Source organism: Lepisma saccharinum, chromosome 18 (assembly GCF_977018435.1).
Source record: "Lepisma saccharinum chromosome 18, izLepSacc3.1, whole genome shotgun sequence".
In the NCBI taxonomy this organism is placed as follows: domain Eukaryota; kingdom Metazoa; phylum Arthropoda; class Insecta; order Zygentoma; family Lepismatidae; genus Lepisma; species Lepisma saccharinum.
Window position 1 is genome coordinate 11,883,942 of NC_139246.1, and position 22,737 is coordinate 11,906,678.

Genomic DNA, 22,737 nt, shown 5'->3' on the forward strand with positions numbered 1-22,737 from the left:
TGTAGCGCGATGTCCTAGCCACTCCGCCACGGGCGCCGGCTATGATAAAATGGGTAACTAGTGGCAACCTTAGGTGGTAAAGGCGATCAGAACGCGGTGTTCATCACATCACATCACCTTCGCAAGGTGGAGATCGAGGCAACATGTCCACAACTGTTCAAGATTCGAACGTAGGAACATTAGAACCAGCTTAGATGCAGAAAACTGATGATGATGGTTTATATAATCTTACGATAAGTTCTTCGAGCTAGTAGTTTGGGAATTGTGGGCGTGCAAATCAATTACAAAAAAAAATTCTTCCAACTATTCTCTTTTCGCTGTAAGTGTGAAGTCAGTGTAAACATATACACGATGCTTCTGAGAAATCCTATTGGATGTTGGAATGGAAGCTGTGCAAAAATCTTGCGCGTAGGAATATAGCCACACCACTCAATGTTGGAGCTATATTGAAGTTGCGGAACATAATGTTATGGTATATACAGCTACACGGGCAAAATAACACCACACAGGACAGGGCATATTTCTCAAAAGTCACGTGGTTTTGTTGTTATTAGCGTCTTTCTTGCAGTGGACGTAGAATAGATTTTTCTTTCGTCCTACATAGTGCTGGAGAAACGACAGTGTGCCACCTTCATCCTGTCAACAAGCCATACAAGTGCAAGTGTAACCCCAGCTTAATGTTACTGACCTGCTACGAACTCACTTCCAAGCAATAAGGGTAGGAATCAGCCACAACACAGACGTAGCCTGAGAATAGCCCAACAACAGCTGAAATAATGGCAACTTTCACCGTAAGATTGAGCTGTGAAATTTTGTGTCCCTCATGATACTCGTAAATGTTACTAAAAGCGCATAACAGTAACAAATCTTCAACATAAGAGCAGTGAACTAACAATGGAAAGTTAATAGACAACGAATTACATCAACAATGGAAAACGTCCAAATTTATTCCATGTTTCATGATAATACACCCATTATACATATTGGCTGTACTTGGATAACTTTCATTCTTGGATAATAATGCAAATGTACGAGTATGATTCATTATGCACGAAAACATTAAGCACGTACTGTTGTAAGTAATTTGTAAAAGTCATCAGCATATAACTCAAGGAAATATATTTCTCCGTGTATGCTGATTTCATGCTAAATTTGACACTTGAAAGCTGCTTGTTAATTTTATTAGTATTATCTTACCACATAAAAAAGTGTAATGTTGCATAATTGCTGCGTGGGGGGCAACCAGAGGTATGAGATTCGGGTCCTTTCATGGGAAATTGTGTTCCCTTGTGAGTGTGCTCCTCTACATGAATTTCATAATTTATCTTCACCGCAGTAATTAACCAAGGATGGCAGACAAATACATACATTCATACGCCAAAGAAAATTAACTCCGTGACACAGCAGCTCTATGAGGGCGTACCATATCGTAATTACGTTGGTAACTGTCTACAAATCCCCCCCCCCCCCGGTAAGCCTCTGGTGTTGAGTTGTGTGTTAGAATTTCATGTAAATTGTTGGTGCTTGTAGTCGTAACTAAATCTTTCGCATCTACATCGTCTCGATTAGCATAAAGATATAGAAAATTCATAAAATGTCACTGAAAATTAAACATTTTCAAGAACTTTAAAACGGGGATTGTTATTTACAAAGGAAGTATCACTCCGAAGCCACTTACCACCAAGTACAATCTTTCAAACCAGAGCTGCACAACAAGCCGCACCTTTCTCCTCAATGAGTCGTTTATCGCGCATTCTTTCAGATTAGGCAACAAACGAGCCAGTATTCTTGTGTGCGCAGCCGTGGTTGAAGTGTCATGTGACACTTTGGTGTGACGTTTGTGGTGAAGTGTCAATTTGCATCTATCTCTTACATTTCGGTGTGAAATGCCCCTAAGATTGAAATACCAGTTCAACCCATTCCTAGAGCCCATTGCACACTAAGAAAGTCGAAAGTAAACGCGTAATATGCGTTAACATTTTATTGGCTCGTTCATAAATTCACACTAGTTTTAAAGAAAGTAGAAAAGAGCTCGTTCTTTGATGATCAATAGTGTCCTCCTTCTTCAGGGGTAGAAAGGGTTGTCAAACCATTGCCATTCTTTGGAACCGGAAGAGTCCAGTTTATATCTGACGCACCTCTGTGATAGACCCCTGCAAGAAAGTACAAAGAGAACAGATGCATAATAATTGTATCAAATATTAAAAAAATTGCATTTTCCGTCGTAATATGGATGCTATAATTATTGAGCCATAACTAGATACATCAGCAGTCAGCGTTGCCATCCCCTCAACACGTCAAAACTTGGACCACATACTTGTGTATGTGTGTATCAACACCTTCGATATTATATACGAGGGGCAGGAACGTAGCCAGGGGAAGGGCTAAGGAGGCTGAAGCCCTCCGAAATGCTACAAATATCATATTCAAATAGTGTATAGTGGTAAATTATATTACTTCCGTAGCAAGATTAAACATTAGGTTGAGAAAATGTTTAGTGTATAATAGAGTAACCAGCTTATATTTTTATATTCTACTATTTAATCCAAAGAATAAATAGATCCACAGTTTCCAAAATTTATAGTTTTCTTTGTGAGAGGTCACAATATAAACTTTATGAGTAAAATTTGTCCCTAACTTTTAAATTTTTTTTTAACTTAATGTGTAAAAGTTAATAACAAAATACAATAGCTATGAATTTCGGTACACTAAGTGTACAAAATGTCAGAAAAATAATGTCACTCATACGGTGGATCGAGTAGCAAACTCCCTCCATTTATATAATTATAATAATAATAACAATAATAAATTTGGATTAAAAATTGTTTATTCTTAATACTTACCATAGCTATTATTGTAAAATGACGATTATAACCGTGGTAATAATTATTGTTGTCATTATTATTTCTACTAATGAACTCTTATCAATGGCCTGCCCCTCTACAAATGTTTTTTGGCGACGCCTCTGCTGATATGGGATGAGCCCTCCCGAAATAAAATCCTGGACACAAGCTTCACGAGGGGTGTTCGGTAGATATTTCCCTTAGCGACTTTCAGTGGCCGTATGGGACAGAAAGTGAATATGGATAAATTACTGATATTGCGAATTAATTAAATGCAATACATCAGGAAGTAGTCACATATTTTGTGTGAGCCGACACAGGAATGTAGGAAATGATTGAGAAAGAGAATATTGAAAACGAAAACAAAAAAAGGACCCAGAGAGAGAAATAAGAGACATAAAGGTAACAAAAATAGGAGGGAAAGGGCGTTGATGAGAAAAACATAGAAATAACAGTTACATCTTAACTACATATAAGGTCCCTGATGCAAATATGGCCAAGCTGGTAATATGGCCAACTGTCTATCCTGCATGTAATTAGTAATGATAACTACAGATGGTGCTAGCATGTTATTCGGGAATGTCCCCTGAGGGGCTTCACAAGAGCTGGTGACGCGGTATCCGTTACAACGACGTGGAGACTCCATATTGTCGAGTTGTTGTTGAGAAAGAAAATACGCTTGTTATTTCGCTGCGGTAAGTTCGCATTTGTTTCTACGTCTATTTTACTGATAACTTCAATTTCGTAATTGTAGAGTGAGTAGTATTCTGTGCTTAAACAAGTAACTTGCGATAATGAAATTTATCTTAACCGTTAGTTTAATGTTTACAATTTGTGTAATATTACGTTGAGGTTGTTGATATGGCCATACTTGGCATTTTCACTTGTCGAAAATGCACCCAATAAAGTCAATATAAAGAAATGAGGTAACTTATTGTTTTATTGTAATTCTTGTGTTCTTCCCTCAACAGTGGAAAGAATCCATAATTGTTCCTGTGTTTAAAAAAGGTGATAAAATGAACTGCAATAATTACCGTGGAATTTCTCTACTCTCAACAACATATAAAATATTATCTAACATTCTTTTAACAAGACTAACTCCATATGCTAATGAAATTATAGGTGATTATCAATGTGGATTTAAACGTAACAGATCAACTACAGATCAAATTTTTCACATCAGACAGACACTTGAGAAAAAGTGGGAATATAATCAAAATGTCCATCAGCTATTCATTGATTTCAAAAAAGCATATGATTCGGTCAAAAGAGATAAATTATATAATATATTAGTAGAGTTTGGAATACCTAAGAAGCTTGTTAGTATGATAAAAGTATGCACCAGTGAAACAGAAAGTAAAATTCGTGTGGGTATTAATACTATGTCTGACAAATTTACAATTCATGATGGGTTAAAACAAGGAGATGCATTATCTCCATTGCTCTTTAATTTTGCCTTAGAATATGCTGTTAGGAAGGTGAAAGAAACTAAAGAAGGACTAAAATTAAATGGTGTGACTCAGTTGTTAGCATATGCAGATGATGTAGACTTACTGGGGGATGATGTGAATACAATTAAGAATAATGCTAAAATATTTTTCAAAACTGCTAAAGAGATAGGTTTGGAAGTTAACAAAGACAAAACTAAATATATGCTTACAGGCCGAAACCAAGTGTTAGGTAATAATCAAAATCTAATTATTGATAACAACTCGTTTGAACCATTTTCCAAATTCAAATACTTAGGAGTAATATTAACAAATGAAAATTATATTACAGAGGAAATTAAAAGTAGGCTTAATTTGTTACTTCTCTCTTCGTAAACTTTTGTCTTCTCGTTTAATATCTAAGAAAGTAAAAGTTAAAATATACAAAATCGTAATTTTGCCTGTAGTATTATATGGATGTGAAACTTGGTCCCTTACATTGAAAGAGGAACATAAATTGAGAGTATTTGAAAATAATATCCTTAGGAAATTCTTTGGACCTAAAAGGTATGAGGAGACAGGTGAGTGGAGAAGGTTACATAATTTAGAACTACATAATTTGTATTCATGTCCAGATATTATTAGAATGATTAAATCAAGAAGACTTAGGTGGGCAGGCCATGTGGCACGAATGGGAGAGGAAAGAGGAGTATACAGGATTCTTGTTGGGAAACCTGATGGTAGGAGACCTGTAGGAAGGCCAAGACGAAGATGGAGGGACAACGTTGAGATGGACCTAAGGGAAATCGGTAGGGATGGAAAAGAGTATATAGATCTTGCTCAAGATAGGGAAAGATGGAAGGCCTGTGTTGCTAGAGAGTTAGTTAGTTAGTTAGTTAGTGTTCTTCTTTTCATTTGTAGTAAGCTTAAATTTTTTATCTAACATTTGAATGCATAAAAAGTAACAAAAGTTATAATATAAAACGTAAATAACTAAAAAAAGGTGTTAAAATGTTCCAAACGTCTTTTAACTTGCTTATTAGTCTTTACACGTTTAACTGTATCAAATTTGAAACCATAGAATTGTATAAGATAACATGTAAAAGTTGTAAAACTAATTTTACATTGTATTTTTATTGACATTTCAAAACAGAAAAAAAATGGTGGCCATATTAACCTCATATGGTTTTAATATGGCCCAAAGTTAGACTTACGTTCATGTGCTTATTTTTTATATGCATATTCATGAACGAAAGTTGTTTTTTTGGTATGTTTTAACCAAAAGACCAACAAATTGCCTCCCACAACTTTTGTTTGCAAAATGCATACGACGATGTCAGGATAAATAATTAATTAAAGCTTATGTGGCCTTATTTGAATCAGGGACCTTATGTAATAGAAATATGATTGGAAGGAAATGTACTGTACCATGTGGGAAGGTAGTAGTAGGGAGTGAAATAAAATAACGATCAGTGGCGAAGGCAGACGGACTAGATGAGGGTTTGTGAAGAAGATGGAGAGAGAAATGAAGAATGGGTGAAAGAGATGAAACTGGAATAAGAAATAGGGTTGGAAGGGCAGATATAGTAAGAGATAGATAGGGAAAGGGAGATTGAAGAGAAGTGTAGAGAAAATGAAGCTAGAAAGAAATGGGAGAGAAGTAAAAGTGGACGGGAAATAGAGAATGAGAAAGCGGAGGAAAGAGGTGTGATCGGAAAATAGATATAGATAGGAGTAAAGAATGGGATTAAAGACGATAGGACAGGGAATGGGGACTGACTGAAAGATACAGCGAATGAAAGAAAACTGGATTGATTGCTTTGTTTTATTTTACTTCCACTTTTTACCATTTTTAGCTAATCGCGACGATGAGGATGTGATGATATTGATGAAGAGACACTTACTAAGAACACCTATGGCCAGGTCGGAATTCGATACCGAGACCCCTTGGGTCATAGCGCGCTGTGCTAACCACGGAAGTGAGCACACTTGAAAAATAAGAGAAGATACAAACTGGAACACACAGAGAGATGGAACGAAAGAGAAAAGGATATTAAGAGAGATTGTAGTGGTATAATGATTAAAAGAATGAATATTTACACCTATATAAACCCTCTTCCAAAACTAGAGAAGCATTTGCTCCGCACACATACAAGAGGAAGAACGGGTGGATAAACCTTCAAAAGCCAACCGTGTAAGTTCTCAGTGACAAAATCGTTTCGTGTACATCATATGAGTGGTGTTTCCGATGTTACTCAATTTTGAAAATACCGTAATATTCCACATACGAGACTGACAGAAACGGTTACATGTGTATACTCACGTCGTTAAACATGAAAATCTAACAATGGCGTGACATGGCAATAATGAGCTTAACACGCAATGCTGCGAGAATGTATACATGTGTGTTGTGGTTTTGAAAGCCAGAATTATCACTCATGGCAAGGTCCTCGACCTTGGACTATATATTCCTTCGATCACGTGTACTGGCGGAAGGATATGTCTATTTCGAAAACTTTCTTGTGCGTTTCAGTGTTGTCGTCGTTGTTAAGTCAGTTGGAGAGTGGTAATTGGAACTGAGATGAAGAGTCAGTGGCCTTAGTTACATGAATTATCCCAGAATTTACCTGAAATGTCTGAGGGGAACTACGGGAAATCCTGTAAGGATGATCGGTGTAAGACTTGAACCGACAACCTCTCGATTACGAGTCTGTCACCACCAATAGTTTTAGTTTTCTTCAGTCGCTGCATGAAAGTGCTGGGGTGCCACCTACAAGAGAGACCACGGACGGTTGCTTTTCATCCATCTTCCGTCATCTGGTCTCCTTTTCGTGGTAATAATAAGAGATGATAATAAGATCTCGATCTCTGTCAAACCAGAGATGGTGTGATGAGCACCACACTCCGGCCACTTGCACAGTCCCATTAACTTTCAATGCAAACGTTACAACCCAGAAGTGTCCATGACTGTACGCACCAGGATGAGCGCCAAAGCATCCAATGCAGGGATATTGAGGGAGTAATTATCATTGTCTTGTAATCAAGGGGTCCCAGGTTTGATACTATGGTACTTGTTTACTTACTCAGTCGATTTACATCCCATCATAGGACATTCTTTCTTACGTACTTATTGGATTTACATCCAATTATAGGGTATTCTCACTTAATAACTCAGTTGTTTTTACGTCCCATTATAGAGTATCCTTACTTAATTACTCAGTGGATTTTACATCGCATTACATTGTATCCTTACTTAATTACTCAGTGGATTTACATCCCATTACAGGGTATCCTTACTTAATTACTCAGTGGTTTTTACATCCCATTATAGGGTATTCTTACTTAATTCCTCAGTGGTTTTATATCCCATTACAGAGTATTCTTACTTAATTACTCAGTGGTTTTACATCCCATTATTATAGGGTATTCTTACTTAATTACTTAGTGGTTTTACATCCCATTATAGGGTATTCTTACTTAATTACTCAGTGGTTTTACATCCCATTATAGGGTATTCTTACTTAATTACTCAGTGGTTTTACATCCCATTACAACTTAGTTCCTCAGTGGTTTTACATCCCATTACAACTTAATTCCTAAGTGGTTTTACATCCCATTACAGGGTATTCTTACTTAATTACTCAGTGGTTTTTACATTCCATTATAGACTATTCTTACTTAATTACTCAATGTTTTTTACATCCCATTACAGGGCATCCTCACTTAATTGCTCAGTGGTTTTTACATCCCATTATAGGGTATTTTTACATAATTACTCAGTGGTTTTACATCCCATTACAGGGTATTCTTACTTAATTACTCAGTGGTTTTACATCCCACTATGAGGCATTCTTTCTTACTAAGTCGCTTTACGCAATCAAGGGGTCCTGTGTTCGATACCCTGTGGAGACACATAGTGGTTCGGATTCACATTAACCGTAGGTACGCACAGACCCGATTAGGCTACCTGTGCATAAAGTAACCTTAAAAAGCAAACAAACACACAATCAATCGTTTTACCTACTATCATATGGTACTCTTTCATACTTACTCAGTCGATTTACATCCCATTATAGGGAATTCTTTCTTGAAGCAAACGGGCGATATGATGTTGAAGTACTTCTTCCCCACCTTGTGGGCAATAAGTGATGTTGCATCCGCCAAGCAATCATGGAAGTCCTTTTCACATTCACAGTGGTACCTGAAAATATGGAAACTTAGTGTTATAAAACTGGATGACATCACGAAAATGTAACACGAAAACAATAAATTACGGATTAACTCCCGTTTCGCCGAATGCCCCTGAGACAATATCTCACCGAAGCAAACTTTTCGGCGAAAAGCGAATTCCCGTTTCGCAGAATATTTTGATTTCGATAGCATTTCACCTCCGCCGGGAAATTTCAGGAAGTAGAGTGAAACATAATTTCAACGTAGAAACTTATTGTACATTTTCATTGGTTGATTAAAGTGAATGTTACCTAGGATTGGACTATTGGAAACTCAGATATTATTATTATTTTTTTTTCAGAATGACAGTAAAATATTTCTCCATACAGAATTATGACGTGAATCATGCAAATGAAAACTAACCTACAGCGCCCACATATTGTGTGAGTACTATTCGCGATTAAAATTACCACTTGAGCGCTAGTGTCGCTTCCAATATGGCCGCTCTAAGTAGGATAAATCTTTGTTTACATTCAGCAGTAGTACAAAATAGCAGCGTGTTGTCACGACTGGTATGGTAGAAAATGTTTAAATTACGCATTATTTTAAAATATTGCGAATGCGATGTGAATTCCAGGTACTCTAACAAACGTGAAGCTGTACTGAGAACGAAGCATTTAATTATGATAGGCACAAATAACACGGAAATGCACTGGTTGTCCAAAGCACTTCTGTAGAGCTATCATCTGCACGTCATGTTGTAACTGGGGTTCTCGGAAATTATTTGAAAATAAAGTAATTGGAATTGACCTGTACTTGAAAAGCTAAGACAGGAGAAAATTGCAAACATATCGTTGCAGTTCTTTCTCGAAAGCGAAAGACTGGTTTAATAATAATATTCACGATTTCATGACCAGGCTATACTCACTGAAAAAGGACACCGTACTGAATGAAACAGTAACATTAGCATGTCTACTTTTTTTTTCTGGTTACATTTGACATTAATTCATTCTCAAACTATTTTCATCTTCTCTCTTAATCGACTTGCACCTGTTCCAAATTTCACACACACGTAATACCGATAATACATAGACGCATTGGGTAAGACGCTTCATGATTTTTTGAAGAAAAAGAAAGCTTTATTTATAAAGTACAATTTAAAATATATTTATCTCTCGAAAAATAAAGTAAGCAGACTCGTGCATTCCTCGTAATTTCCTTGTCGAATTACAGTGTTATATCCCCCCTACCAATCTTCTGTCAATTACGTTTTCCCTGATTTATTAACAAATTTCATTTTGTTGATTCCACGGGGTGGAAACGCATGACAACTTTTAATTTGTTGTGACCCATAAAACGATTTAGAGCAGAAAAAAACCTAAACAGTAGACCTTACTCTCTCGCATATCCCCCATGCTTTAAACGACTTCAACACTACGTATCCTACTTAGAGTACTTCCTGAAAATCCTACCAGATGGCATATCGGTTAATTTTAATCGCGAATAGCGTTAGCAGTCAAACTTGAATTCATTGTCTAAATCTGCTTGTCCTTACGCATCCGCCTTAACTTGGGTCTGGTGAGGGCCACAAACAGCTTCCAACAGTCACTAAAATTAATTTCCAAGAGCTCTAAAACTAGGATATCTCTTCATTATCGCTTTGCAGCTCTCTGAAAAGGATGATTAGTTATTCAGGCTCTCAGATGGCAAATTCTCTTCCGTTCGTCATCTGAAATACCTGCTCCCTGTGCGTCTGTGTTTTTCCCCTCCCCGTCCGCTGTGAATTTGGAAATCAAGTGTTTAAATCGCCCTCGCGAAAGGGAACGCTCTGGTTGGTAGGAACAAATCACGTGATGTCTCCAGTGTCCGCCTACCAGCAGACGACAGTGCAGCCAGTGGCGGGAACTGTACCAAGAAAGCTTGCTGGTCTGTAGCTATTCCTTACCTCACGAATGGAGATTTGTTGACTAAGCCGTAATCGCTCTCGTCCGGGCGGATGTAATATTTGCAGTGGGAATGCTGTCTGCAGCACTCGTCCGTCCTGTAGAATAACCCCGTGTCGTAGTTGTCATCCGACACGTTTCCAAAGCCGCACCATTTGGTTCCTGCAACAGAAGCACCAACACCACGTAGAGTTTCATTCGTAATAACGACCAGCAACTACTTCTTAAAGTAACTCTAACTTAGATGAATGATTACTGTAATCATTGTGCGTCACCTTATAGTTTTTGAAGGAGATATAACATTCATTACTGGATTAAAGCATAGGAAATAAATACGTACAGCAGTCCTACAATGCATTATGCAGATTTTGCAAGGATATACATTTGAACTTGAGTTATACGTTTACGTCAAGGTGAAGAGAAAATAATACGTATAACTGAGAATCTGTTACAAATCAGATTTAGATACCATGTCATGTCATTACAAAAAATACTGTAATTTTATCTATCTTGAGGAACAATATACAATATTATGCAAGTTATTTCTGTCATAACGTGGTAATTTAACTAATCTAAAAGTTTGATTCTTAAATACATTATATTTGTCACTTTGTTAGTTAACACTTTGATACTGAAATAAGTACTACAGCAGTGAACTTCAATTTTTCATACTGGACTTACACATATTTTCACATAATATTATTGTAATTTTTAGAAAATTCACAAACTGTTTAATGTTCAAATGTAACTAAAAAATGATTCACTAGAACTTATACATTACAGAGAAAGTTTCATTTTGAACTTGACTCTTAAAATAAATCAGACATTTTTTTTTTGTTTTCTGGCAACTCGAGACCATGCCCTGCAATCCTGTTTCGTATTCGAAACTCGCCTTGTATTTTTGTAACTACAGAAATGTATACTTCTGTGACATTGTTGTAGCTTGGTTACTTACAAATCAACTATATTTTATGAAAATCAGCACGTATAAATGCATTACGCACAAATAAGGTTTAATTACCACGTTTTAAATTATATATTGCCGGGACCTACAGTAATTTACGTGTAAAACAGAATTACGCAGAACTGAGTTACGTATAAAGCAGTCTCAACTGTAGATGTAATGTTTTATACATAGCCTCCCCTTTGAAATCAAGGTGTCCTGGGTTCGATACCCGGTAGAGGCACATAGTGGTTCGGATCCCACTTTAAACTGTAGTCCCAGTAGCTACCAATTAGCCTATATGTGGATAAAATAGACTGAAATGAAAAACTCAAACATCCTTAAAACTGCTCGCAGAAATAAAAGTTTCTTGAATGTAATTGCTAGGAAGGATGAAACAGCTAACACGCGTGTTTGGCCGCATCAGCAAAGGTAGACGGCCAGAGTCCTACAGCGAGAGAGTTTCGCTCGAGCGCCCGATAGTTCGTACAAACGACGCTGGGTAGCGTACGGAATTTAGAGCTCGTTGCTCGCTATGACGTCACGAGCGGATAACGCTAGACTAGGCAGAACGAACCGCATGCAGCACGCATAACCGTCATTTTATGGCCGTGAAATGTGAACAGTGAAGTGAAAGACGCAGCGGGTTCCTTAAATTCTGGAAATTGTGCGTGAATTACTGGCTCCGGGAATTATGTGTGAATTCTGCTTGAATTTTTCTCCGTTGACGTGAAAAATTGCAACTTTTCTCTCAATTCCTTTACTTTATTAGTGTCCTTTGCAGAACAATCTATCTAACCAACTGGAAATTATTGAAAACTAAGATATCTTGGGGTTGATTGGGCAAATTTGAGTTTAGAATTCTTATACAATTAACTTTTTTTGTAAATTAGTATATCCCGTAACATTTGTGACTTGGGTTTGTAGATGTGTTTCGAGTCTGAGTATGTGAAATGGCAAATGTAAATTCCGCACCTTAAATTATATATTTTTAATGTAATTGTTTGTGCCCTTGATGTTTTTGGAAAGTTCGCCTTGAAAACCGGGAATTATACTTGAATTTTATCATAGTCCTAGAGTGGCCACCCTGTTAAGTGAACATAATCGTCAACGCCACGTTCTATAGCCTATCTTACCAATGCATATTGATATATGAAAATGAAATAGATGATTCTGTGCTGAAACAACCAAAGCGGATATTTTACATACCGGGTGGCCAGAATTAAAGTTACCCAACTCAGAGCCTTTTGTAGCCTGTTTGAGGCATTGTAGAACTCTGAAATTTGGTGAATCCACTATGCAGACCATGGGGTAGAGAATGGTGATAAAAATAGTTCAATTTTCCGCCACCAGGTTTAAATGTGGTGTTGTACTTCCATGATGGGTTGTACAAATAATCACGTTAAGTGATTTAGCTGAGTTATTAATTAGAAAGACATTTGTTAGTGGCTGGAAGTTGCGAGAAAATAATCCCTCGTTTATTGCAATATTGCAAGGTAAAGGCAAATCCATAACCAATTGGAGCAGTTTACGTCATTATTTCAAGCCATCATGGAAGTACCGCGCCACATTTCAACCTGGTGGCGGAAAATTGAACTTTTTTATAGCCATCCTCTTCCCCATGGTCTGCATAGTGGATTCACCAAATTTCAGAGTTCTACGATGCCTCAAACAGGCTACAAAAGGCTCTGAGTTGGGTAACTTTAATTCTGGCCACCCGGTATATGTGTCTACGATTACTGTCACATTTATATAATATTCCATTGTAAACAATCGAGCGTGGGAGACTCGACCGATTACGAGCGAGCGAAGCAATTCCATGCAGGAATCTAGTGAGGTGTGTACTAGGGATGGCCAGATCCGGATCCTTACGGATCCGATATTTTCATAATCCCACACATGGCTGTTTCGGAAATTGAAGATGTTCTGCAACCCCGCATTACTTTTCTCGACTGCACTGCTTCAGTCATGGTGTTTGTTTCCCGCTGTGCAATTGTTACTTCATGCTTCATTGCTTATTTTGTCCCTACCGTTGTCGATCGCTACCCTTTCCCTTCACTTGCCTTGCGGGACACTCCTATTTCCTATGTGGAACCCCATGCGCATGCGTTGCGCAGCTGCCGCCTGGTGTTTTTCGCATGGGCGACTTTGGTGTTCCTTTTGACTTCTTTTGTTCCGCCTTTCTATCTTCACTGGTACTGGCTGTACAGCGGTGTGAAGTTCATTTTCACACGTTTTCGGCGTTGTCTAGCTCCTCACGGAGGCATCTCTCGGCAAAGTGGAAGAGGCACTTTCGTCTCTATTTCATGGGAGGTATCTGTGGTTTTCGTTTGTACCCTACCTTTAGAATCACCCTGTATATATATATGGTGTGTGTTCGCGCATACGCGATTTGTAATTAATACACTTACTGTTAGTCTTAACACGGCATATATTATAATGTTTATTTTAATTTTTAAAACTGTAACTGTAGAACAATTGTATAATTTTGTATAACATTTCTATCTTGTTAAATGTGTTAAAGGTTTCATCCTGGAATGGAATGTCTCACATTTATGTGTGTTTCCATTTCCAATACATTCGAATGAATACATATTCGTTTCAATGGCACTTACAAAATCACCTCTGACATTTTATGTTAAACAAGTAAGATTATTTTTGTGCACGAGTGTGTTAGCCAATGCGTAGCAAAGTTTTTTTTTAAAAACACTTGAAAAAAATCTTGTAGGACTAACTAATGAAAAATTTCTTTGTAATCGAAGATCATAATACCTTTTAAGGTGTGGTAATATTATAATGGGATTGAGATACGAAACTCTCGGATCCGAAACTTTAGGATCCGGAACTTTCGGATTCGGATTCGTTTGGCCATCCCTAGTGTGTACCAAAAAAGAAGAAAAGGGTTTGTCGTTTTATCGGTATCAAAATTACCAATATTCGTTGCATAGTTTATCTGTGATAAATTTCAGCAATACTTCACGGACATACGAATCACTCCTTATAACTTCTGATTACATTCACTTAGAAAAAAGTAAATATATATATTTTTATAGACCCTAAAGAACGCAATCTGGCTACCATACTTGCCTGGGAGAATGCCATGAACAAAACCGAGTGGGTTAACCTTATTATACAAATGGCCGAGCAACAAACGACTCCCTTTTGATGATGGCGCATCCTCTTCTTCCATTGGTGCATGTCTGAATGACAGCCCGCCTCCAAGTCCAAATGAAAAATGGGCGTGTACATAGTTTGAAGACTGGATGATTATTATAAACGCCAAGCATGCCAATTTATACCGCTTCATTACATGGAACATCCTGGAAATAAACCAATATTTATTATGTTAGTACATTCTTAACTCATATGAGATATTAATACAGTAAACCCACGTTAACTCGAATCCAAAGGGACCGAAAAATCAAGAGTTCGTTTTAAAAAAATCGTGTTAACCGGGGACGCAAATGTTATTGTTGCAATACAGTTCTTTCTGCACATTAACCATTTACAATACGTATTATGTATTTAAGTATTGTAGATAATGTAGATTTGGAAATTCCATACTGCAGAAATTGTCGTTTTGTTCAATGCAGCACGGTCTACTTCCTCTAGGATTCTCAGTTTTGTTTGCAGATCTATACCTGTCTGCTAGCTCTTGGCCATGACTCCCGTCTTACTGCTTGCAACTTGATGTTACTCGTACTGGCTATGTTTTAAAGAACAGAAAAACACATCTGAACACACAACTGAATTTGTTGGTCAAATAAGTATAAGCTCATTGTTGCTGCGATGATCGCGATTGTCTAGCAATTGCACCCAAGTTTTAATCTTGATATTACTCGTACTGGCTATGTTTTAAAGAATAGAAAGAATAGATAAACACATTGTTGATCTGAATCAGTTGGTTACAATACTGTATAACTTGATTGTTGACAAGATGATAGAGATTGTCGAGCGATTGTAATGACGCAACGGACTAAAAAAAACAGTTCGTAATTCGTGGTAACCGAAATTCGCGTTATCCGACAAAACTTTCTATAAAATATAATGCCCGGACCAACATTTTGTTCATGTTAACCGAGTGTTCGTCTTAAGCGAGTTTGTGTTAACGAAGGTTTACTGTAATATGTTGTATAGTGCTAGTCTTGAACGTATCACCAGTTCGGCATCTTTGACAGAACCCCAGAGGAACCCGACCGCACCAATATCTGGTTTCGAGCCACCACCTGTTTTTCGGCAAAGCGCTGTTGTCACTTTTACCTGCAGTGTTTAGACATCCATTCATTCACTGTGACGTTTTAGAGTGCCACACACGTAAATTTGCCGTTGCGTAGAAACGAATTTTCGTTTCGTCTCCCTCTCTCTTAGCATCACGTGTTCTACCCTGCTCGAAAACCTTCGCTATTGTTGCCATATTGTCATTCCATTCCTGGACACACTCGCGCAAACTTCATTGAAAACAATTGAACAGCGCTCCAGCTCGCGGTTCCCACCGGTCAGCAGGGACGGCAATGTGGCAATATAGCACGGCGTAGTCGTTGCTTCTTTTATGCAGTGCATGTTCATTGGCTAGCTAGTAACTAGTGTTGCCAACTGTAATAATGAAGCACTATTTCTGTCACGGAAGGGGAAAGCAGGTAAAGTGGCGGTGAGTTTTGTTGGATTGGAAGCACCATATTTTTATTTTATACTAAGTATTTGACCGGTTTGACGTTGTGTGCGTGTATTGTGTGTGTGTATGTAAAAGTGTGTGTTTGCTAATGAACGTTAAATTCCATAATGCCTCCAGTTCTGTCGAAGTTGAAATCAAAAACCTTGCATAGCCAAGCTCGGGAAATTCTAAGCAATTCAACTCTGGCTCCGGCAGGTGTTCTTGTAGAAATTGCATAGAGGAGGCTGTCATTTTTGCTGTTTAATGCGATACATATTGTTTTCTGTGTTAAAATTGCCATGCTTTGATGGGTGACCAAGTTCATAGCAGGGCCGGCGGAAGGGGAGGGCGAACCGAGCGGCAAAATTTGAAGAGAAGAAAAAATAAGTCTATTGAAAACTGTGATCGAGCGAGATATTCTTTTGCGCTGAATAGTATTGAAATAGCATAAGAAGTCTCATTATTTATTTTATATTTGATGTTTTAGTTAGGAATATATTGATTTTCAATTTTCCGTTGCTGCGTAATGACCGGGGGGGGGGGGGGGCGTCGAAATAGAGCGGCATCTACTGCCACCTCCCAGGGAGGCAAAATGACTAGCGCCGGCCCTGGTTCATAACAAAAGAAAAAGCCGCGCAGCTTATCATCTAGTGGCAGTATATGTACTTGTTATTGTTGTCGAAGCCGGCATCCTTTGTAAATGTACAACAAAGGCAACCGACTGTCGCAGATCTCAGAGAGGAAATAATAATACTGTTTGAGGAGGAGTGTTATGGTGCAATTGTAGCGGTTTAACACGTTGGCATGTTATTATCTGCCGTTGCAGTTCCATACTAGTGTATACGGGTTTTGGGAGTGAAAAGTTAGAACGCCACCAGTGCATTAATGCAATGAAAAATAATATATACGTATATATATTTTTTATTTTGTTTGAAATCACTCAAATAAGGAATCGTATGAAGAAGTCTTCTTTGCAGCATTTTTGGTAATTGTACTTATGTGTTAGTTCATATTTTGCGAATTTTTAGTCCATATGTATGTAGCTACATACAAAGCCACTTGTTAGTACATATTAATCCTAGTCCTGGTATAATGCATGACGTTTAAAACTCAACGTTAGATAGACCTGAATTCTCTAATTTTATTGTTGTACGTAACAGCTGTGCATCGGCGCACCGCAGCGATTTTTCTATCTGCTCCATTAGCAACACTGCTTCTTTAGTTCTGTCGCGCATTGCACGGCAGAATTATCTGCGCTGGACTCTACTCCCAATGTCTTTACATTGCATAAAATAATAGCAAAACACAATAACACAACCTAGCAAAGATAAAGAACCGCAACCTCGCGTTTAGAAATCTCTAAAGAAACTGAATTAGCAACATCTCATTTAGTCCACGTGGACTTGACAAGAGCTGTCATTTCTTGGACGGACGCTATTGGTGGGAAAGGTTTGAGGGGACGATTTATTGCACTCCACGTGGACCTGACATGTGGTTGTTAGGGGGAAAACTGATCTTTCGGAACTTTCTTTGAAGTAAAGTGAGGTTGCTTTCGGGACGACAACTTTACTATGGTAGAGTTTTACAAATGTCCCACAACGATATTTTTAATCGCTCGTAACAGGCAAGCCGTAACGGATATTGTGTGTGTTGTGAAGGAATTTGATTCTATTTAAACTTGCTAGCCTTCCAAATCAATCAACATAAGCGTCACACAAATTATATGTACAGGCCATGGCCGTCGGAGGAGGATTAAACGGGTCGGTGGACCCCCCTGGAAATTGACATTGTTCATTTAAAGATACAAGAAAACTGAACATTTGTTACTCTTATTGTTAAGAACAGGAATAAAGTTCATTTAGTTAGCATTCGATCAGAATAATCAAAGTAAAAATGCATTGGATAGAAAACATTGAGTGAAAAATACAGGAAAAAGGTTATATTCTACTATTCCATCCAAAGAACAAATGGTTTCACAGTTTTCAAAATTATAATAATTACAGTTGTAGGTGATAAGTCACAACAAACTTTATGAAAAAAATCCCCCTAACATTTAAAGCCTTTTCTTGAACGAGACGTGCAAAAGTTAATATCAAAATGCATTTCAGATACTAACAGTATGAAATGTAAAACAAATAATGGAAAATAGTTGTTGGTATTGACTCAATTGGTGGATCGAGTCTCCCCATTTATATAATAATAATAATAATTATTATTATTATTTCGAATAAAATGTATTTTTGTTTTATAATATTTATTATTGTATAATAACATTTATAACCGTGGTAATAGCATTTTTCTACTATTCAACCTTAATCATTGGCCCAACCCCCCTACAAAAATTTCTGGCGACGCCCATGGTACAGGGCGAGTGATTTGTGTTACTGTACAATGTACAGGGAAATGGTGAGTGGTATATTAAACTTGAAACTTCAATTTTTCATTTCAGATAAGTCTCACGCTCGAACATACGTCATTAGCCAAGATGGCGCTAAGCATGCAGCAGCAAGTTACAGTTGCAGCGTGGGCAATTGTATACCAGAATGACCGTGAGGGTCGTGTGCACTGCAATGGACTTAAACTAAACAACAATTTGGTCCTCCGCAACAATGTTACGCTAAAATCAAGACTCGCCAGTCTTACGATCATTCTGGTCTGCAATTGGCCACGCTGCACCTGTAACCTGCTGCTGCATGTTCAGCGCAACCTTGGCCAATGACGTAAGCTGGGGAACGTGACTATTATCTGAAATGAAACAATGAAGTTTCAAGTGTAACATACCATTCACCATTTCTCTACATTGTACAGTAACACACTTCCTTTACTACAAACGTGTAGCCATACATGTGTGTGTAAGAATAACTGCGAGATGAATAATAATTCTCGAACAAAGAAAATATGTTGCTACTGTAAAGTTAAGAAATGATGGTTTAGGACGAAATGAAAATTGCTCAAATGGTGTAATAATTAAACCTCCCAAGTCTCTTGCTTTCATCAAAAAGTGTAACAATATTTTCGTTAGACGCCGAACCATTACATTTGTTGTTAATAATAATAAATGAACACTTAGATCCAACAACGGATGACTACACTCTGTTATCCACCCTCCAAAATAATAAAATATCTTGAACCCTGAACAAAATACCTTAAATATTAGGAAGCAGTAAATGCAGTCAATATACCAGCATTTCATTCTAGAGGCGTCGAAATGTCTATATAAATAACAGCAACAAGTAAATCACTGAAATTCTACCTGAAGAAGAAAATCATCAATTCATGTACTCCAATAATCCCTCATTTACCACGATAAAAGAATTCCAACAACATAAAACATTTTCATAATAACTGATAGGTTTCCAAGACGCTAAACACAAACTTGAAGCAACCAGTGCTTGTAGAAGAGTGGGTCAACGGTTGTATAAGACAGACCACTAATTTTTTGGGGCTCGAACTAACATGAAAATCTAACAGTGCATCCTACTGACAATAACCTTTTGTTTATTGTACAGCACAGAACCCAGGTGCACGAATTATGGCCCATGACAAGAATCCGTTCCTTTTGATCAACATGCCATTATTACGTGTTCGATTGTTAGGATCAAAACACAAGCTGGACATTGTGTTGCCAGTCTATCGTACAGTGTATTCCAGACTTATCAATCTCTATACGTCTATTAAAGCTGATACGATTGCATTATGTACTTAAATTAATAGCAAAATGGCCTTTAATGAGTGTACATTTGAATCATCAGCATATAAAATCCTGTTTTCCCATTACTAATTGCTTTGTAAAGACTGCTTGTAGTTTTGATCAGTTGCTTCGATAAAAGTGGACGTAATTGGGGTTTATAAAGCTCACGAACAATTAAACGTAGGAGTCCATAGCTGTGTGTGCTTTTCAAGCCCCATCTTTAATCGTCTTTAAAAGCGTCATTACAGATTGTAGGTTGATTTCCTTATAGAAGTGATGTACCGATAGTTTGACCACAGGGCAATTCCATTATAAAGTCAATCTGAAAGGCAAAATACAAAGCATTTGTACAGATAAGGGGAATGCACAAATTGAAGCTCCGATATCCATATTTCATGATATCAGCAATATCCAGTCTGTTGTCGGTGGCAGTAGGCAACACTGCAAGGCAATATGGCTTCCAATGCTCTATGCCTACATAGACTGAAATGATTTTTGCACAGCCAAATCGCAGTGTGTATGTAAATTCATTATCACAAAGTGATTGATATTGATAATACAGCTACGGAAGAAGAAATTGCTAGTGTAAAAACAGGAGAGCATCAGTTGGGGCCTCTAAAAGCACTTAGTACCTGTGTGCATTAAATGTACTGCCTGTGAGTTGTCAGCATATTTCTTAAGAAGTGTAGGGCTTTGCCACTTTCTTAATATAGGTTGATAGCTCTTGTGCATAATAGATCTCTAATATACCTGGCCTCCCCGATGGCTTAATGGTAACGTCGTCGCCTCGTAATTAAGGGGTCCCTGGTTCGATACCCGGTGGAGGTACATTGCACAATTGTTCGGATTCCACTTTAAACTGTGGGACCAGTCCCGATTAGCCTATCTGTGCATAAAGTAGACTTAAAACAACAATTCGATTCTACGACTTTGTTAAATAGCAAGTAGGAAGGGAAAAATGGGGAGAGAAGCAGCTCAGGGTGAAGAGCCGTCGTTCTGGTAACATACCCCATTATGGAAATCTGCTTTCCAGTAATAATCATTTATTACACTTTATTAAGTGGATTCTAAATAACAAAGGTGCAAATTTATTTTGCGACATTCAATGTTCCTGTTGTCAAAGATGTGTATTTGTACAGTATCGTACGAGTAGCTACAGGCTGCGGCAGCATTCATAGCGTAGGAGGCGATCGTTCCACTTACAAGTCAACGAGGCGATCGTTCCACTTACACGTCAAGGAGCTGATCGCTATCTTTGCATGTAATGTAGTCGATCTCTACATTTATACGTCATGTAGGCGATCGCTACTTTTACATGTTAAGGAAGCTAAAGATGATAGGAAGAAAAAGTTTTTACTAAATTAATTCATGAGATCACTTTTTACACATGAAGGGGACAATCGCCCTTTTTCACACATGAAGGGGGCAATAGCCCTTTTTCACACATGAAGGGGGCGATAGCTTATGCGTGTGTGTGGGGATCTCTCCTTTTACCTGCTAAGGCAACTATTGCCTTTTTACACGTCAAAAGTATGCATTGCCATTCACTCTATTCTTATAATAATGGACATCGTATTATTATTATTAACGACTAGTTCTCCAATCTACTCAACAAGCAATATCTACATGCAAGTGAAACACAGTTTACCTGAAAACTATATTTACCCGTCTTCTTCCTGGTTTCAAACAAGTCCCTGACAAGAACAGGACAATAGGTGGAAGACAAATTTGGAACTGTCAGCAACTCTGGGGTTTTAATTAATTAATGAGTCTTTTTATTGTTTAGTGCATTGTAAAGTGGCCATTAGATGGCGCTTGGGAATTAACAAACCGGAGTTTACAACAATATTTTCTGAAATAAATGTGTGTATGATGTAATACAGCACGGAAAGTAACTTTAATGAAGTCATTTTGAAGTGAAGATGAGTTTTATTACATTTGCTACCGAGATAACAATAATCATTGTTTTTTTATCAGCTCATCATCTTATCTTGTCTCCTAACGGGTATTAAAAGAGCACCATGAAAGAGTCCAGTAACGAATCAAATTGCATAATGGCCTTCAGTCTACTATTTTGATAACAATTGCATAGGACATTCATATGTGTTAACTAAACGTGTTGCTAGTCTCGGTGTCTTTAACTGTGATGCTTCATTATGCATGTTTATTGCACCATCTCTGTCATTAATAGAGCATCTTATGACCGACACCAATTCAATATTGTGAGCAACATGTGTTTTACAGTAACAGTAATTGCTGAAAAAGTACTGTTATGCGCAAGGCGGTGCCGTAGGAGTGTGTGGAGGAGGCCCCTTATCAACTCCACCTCCTTGCCCACAGCATGAAGTACAGATGTCCTATATAATCATAATAAAAATATTATTACAATTAATTGACTATTAATTTATTTCGTTTGTTGCCTAGTAGCAATATTGAAGGCTAAAGCCAAGAATTGGGAGAGGGTAATAATCGTTTCTAAATTTGTGTTTCTTTTCATATCTGTTGCGACGTTGACGCGTTCTTTCCAATTGTTATTATTTTCTATTCTCGTTGTAGATTCTCGGTCCTTTGAGGAACTTGCAAGGACAGTTTTAATGGAAGATATTTCCTCTTTGAGGATTACTTCATGGCGAGAATTTATGTCAGTGAGTGAGTGAATAGGATTGAAGCATTGGAATGTACTATTATAACACCATTAAGCCTTGTTTCCATGATATGAAAAACTCAATGCTGACCAAGGCAATAATTTATTTTATTATAAAACATAAACTAAACGTAACGTTTCAACCTTCTAGCAAGGTCTTCTTTAGACTCTGCACCAAGTACAAATGCAGCAAGGTACAAAAATAGGACGATATATATACACAAACATTGGCTACTCCCCTCCAGACTATTAGAAAGTTGTTCTGGAACATTCTAGCAGGTGGCTTTCCCTTGTCAACTGTACTTTCACCTAAAAGGCTAAACATATTTCCTTCCATCTAGAATGTGGTTGGACTCTTTATCTCACGCTCTTTCTCCTTCATTCTTCTTCTCTCCTCTTTCTCTCTTGTCCTTTTCACTCTTTCT

At 37.6% G+C, this 22,737-nt stretch overlaps 1 protein-coding gene across 3 annotated transcripts; it reads right to left on the reverse strand.

Moving 5' to 3' along the window:
* Positions 1–1,966: 1,966 nt before the first annotated feature.
* On the reverse strand, positions 1,967–21,430 carry LOC146001850 (phospholipase A2-like). Of its 3 annotated transcripts, none has more exons than XM_083139546.1 (5): positions 21,334–21,430; positions 14,414–14,646; positions 10,386–10,545; positions 8,322–8,471; positions 1,967–2,153 (listed from the first exon to the last, which is right to left on the reverse strand). In XM_083139546.1, the coding sequence occupies exons 2-5, from the start codon at positions 14,643–14,645 to the stop codon at positions 2,066–2,068; spliced, it is 630 nt and encodes a 209-aa protein (XP_082995672.1). In that variant the 5' UTR covers position 14,646; positions 21,334–21,430; the 3' UTR covers positions 1,967–2,065. The 3 variants fall into 3 exon arrangements, with proteins under 3 accessions (XP_082995672.1, XP_082995671.1, XP_082995670.1); XM_083139545.1 differs by having other exon boundaries at positions 21,317–21,430; XM_083139544.1 differs by lacking the exon at positions 21,334–21,430 and adding an exon at positions 19,231–19,382.
* Between the last annotated feature and the right edge of the window lie 1,307 nt (positions 21,431–22,737).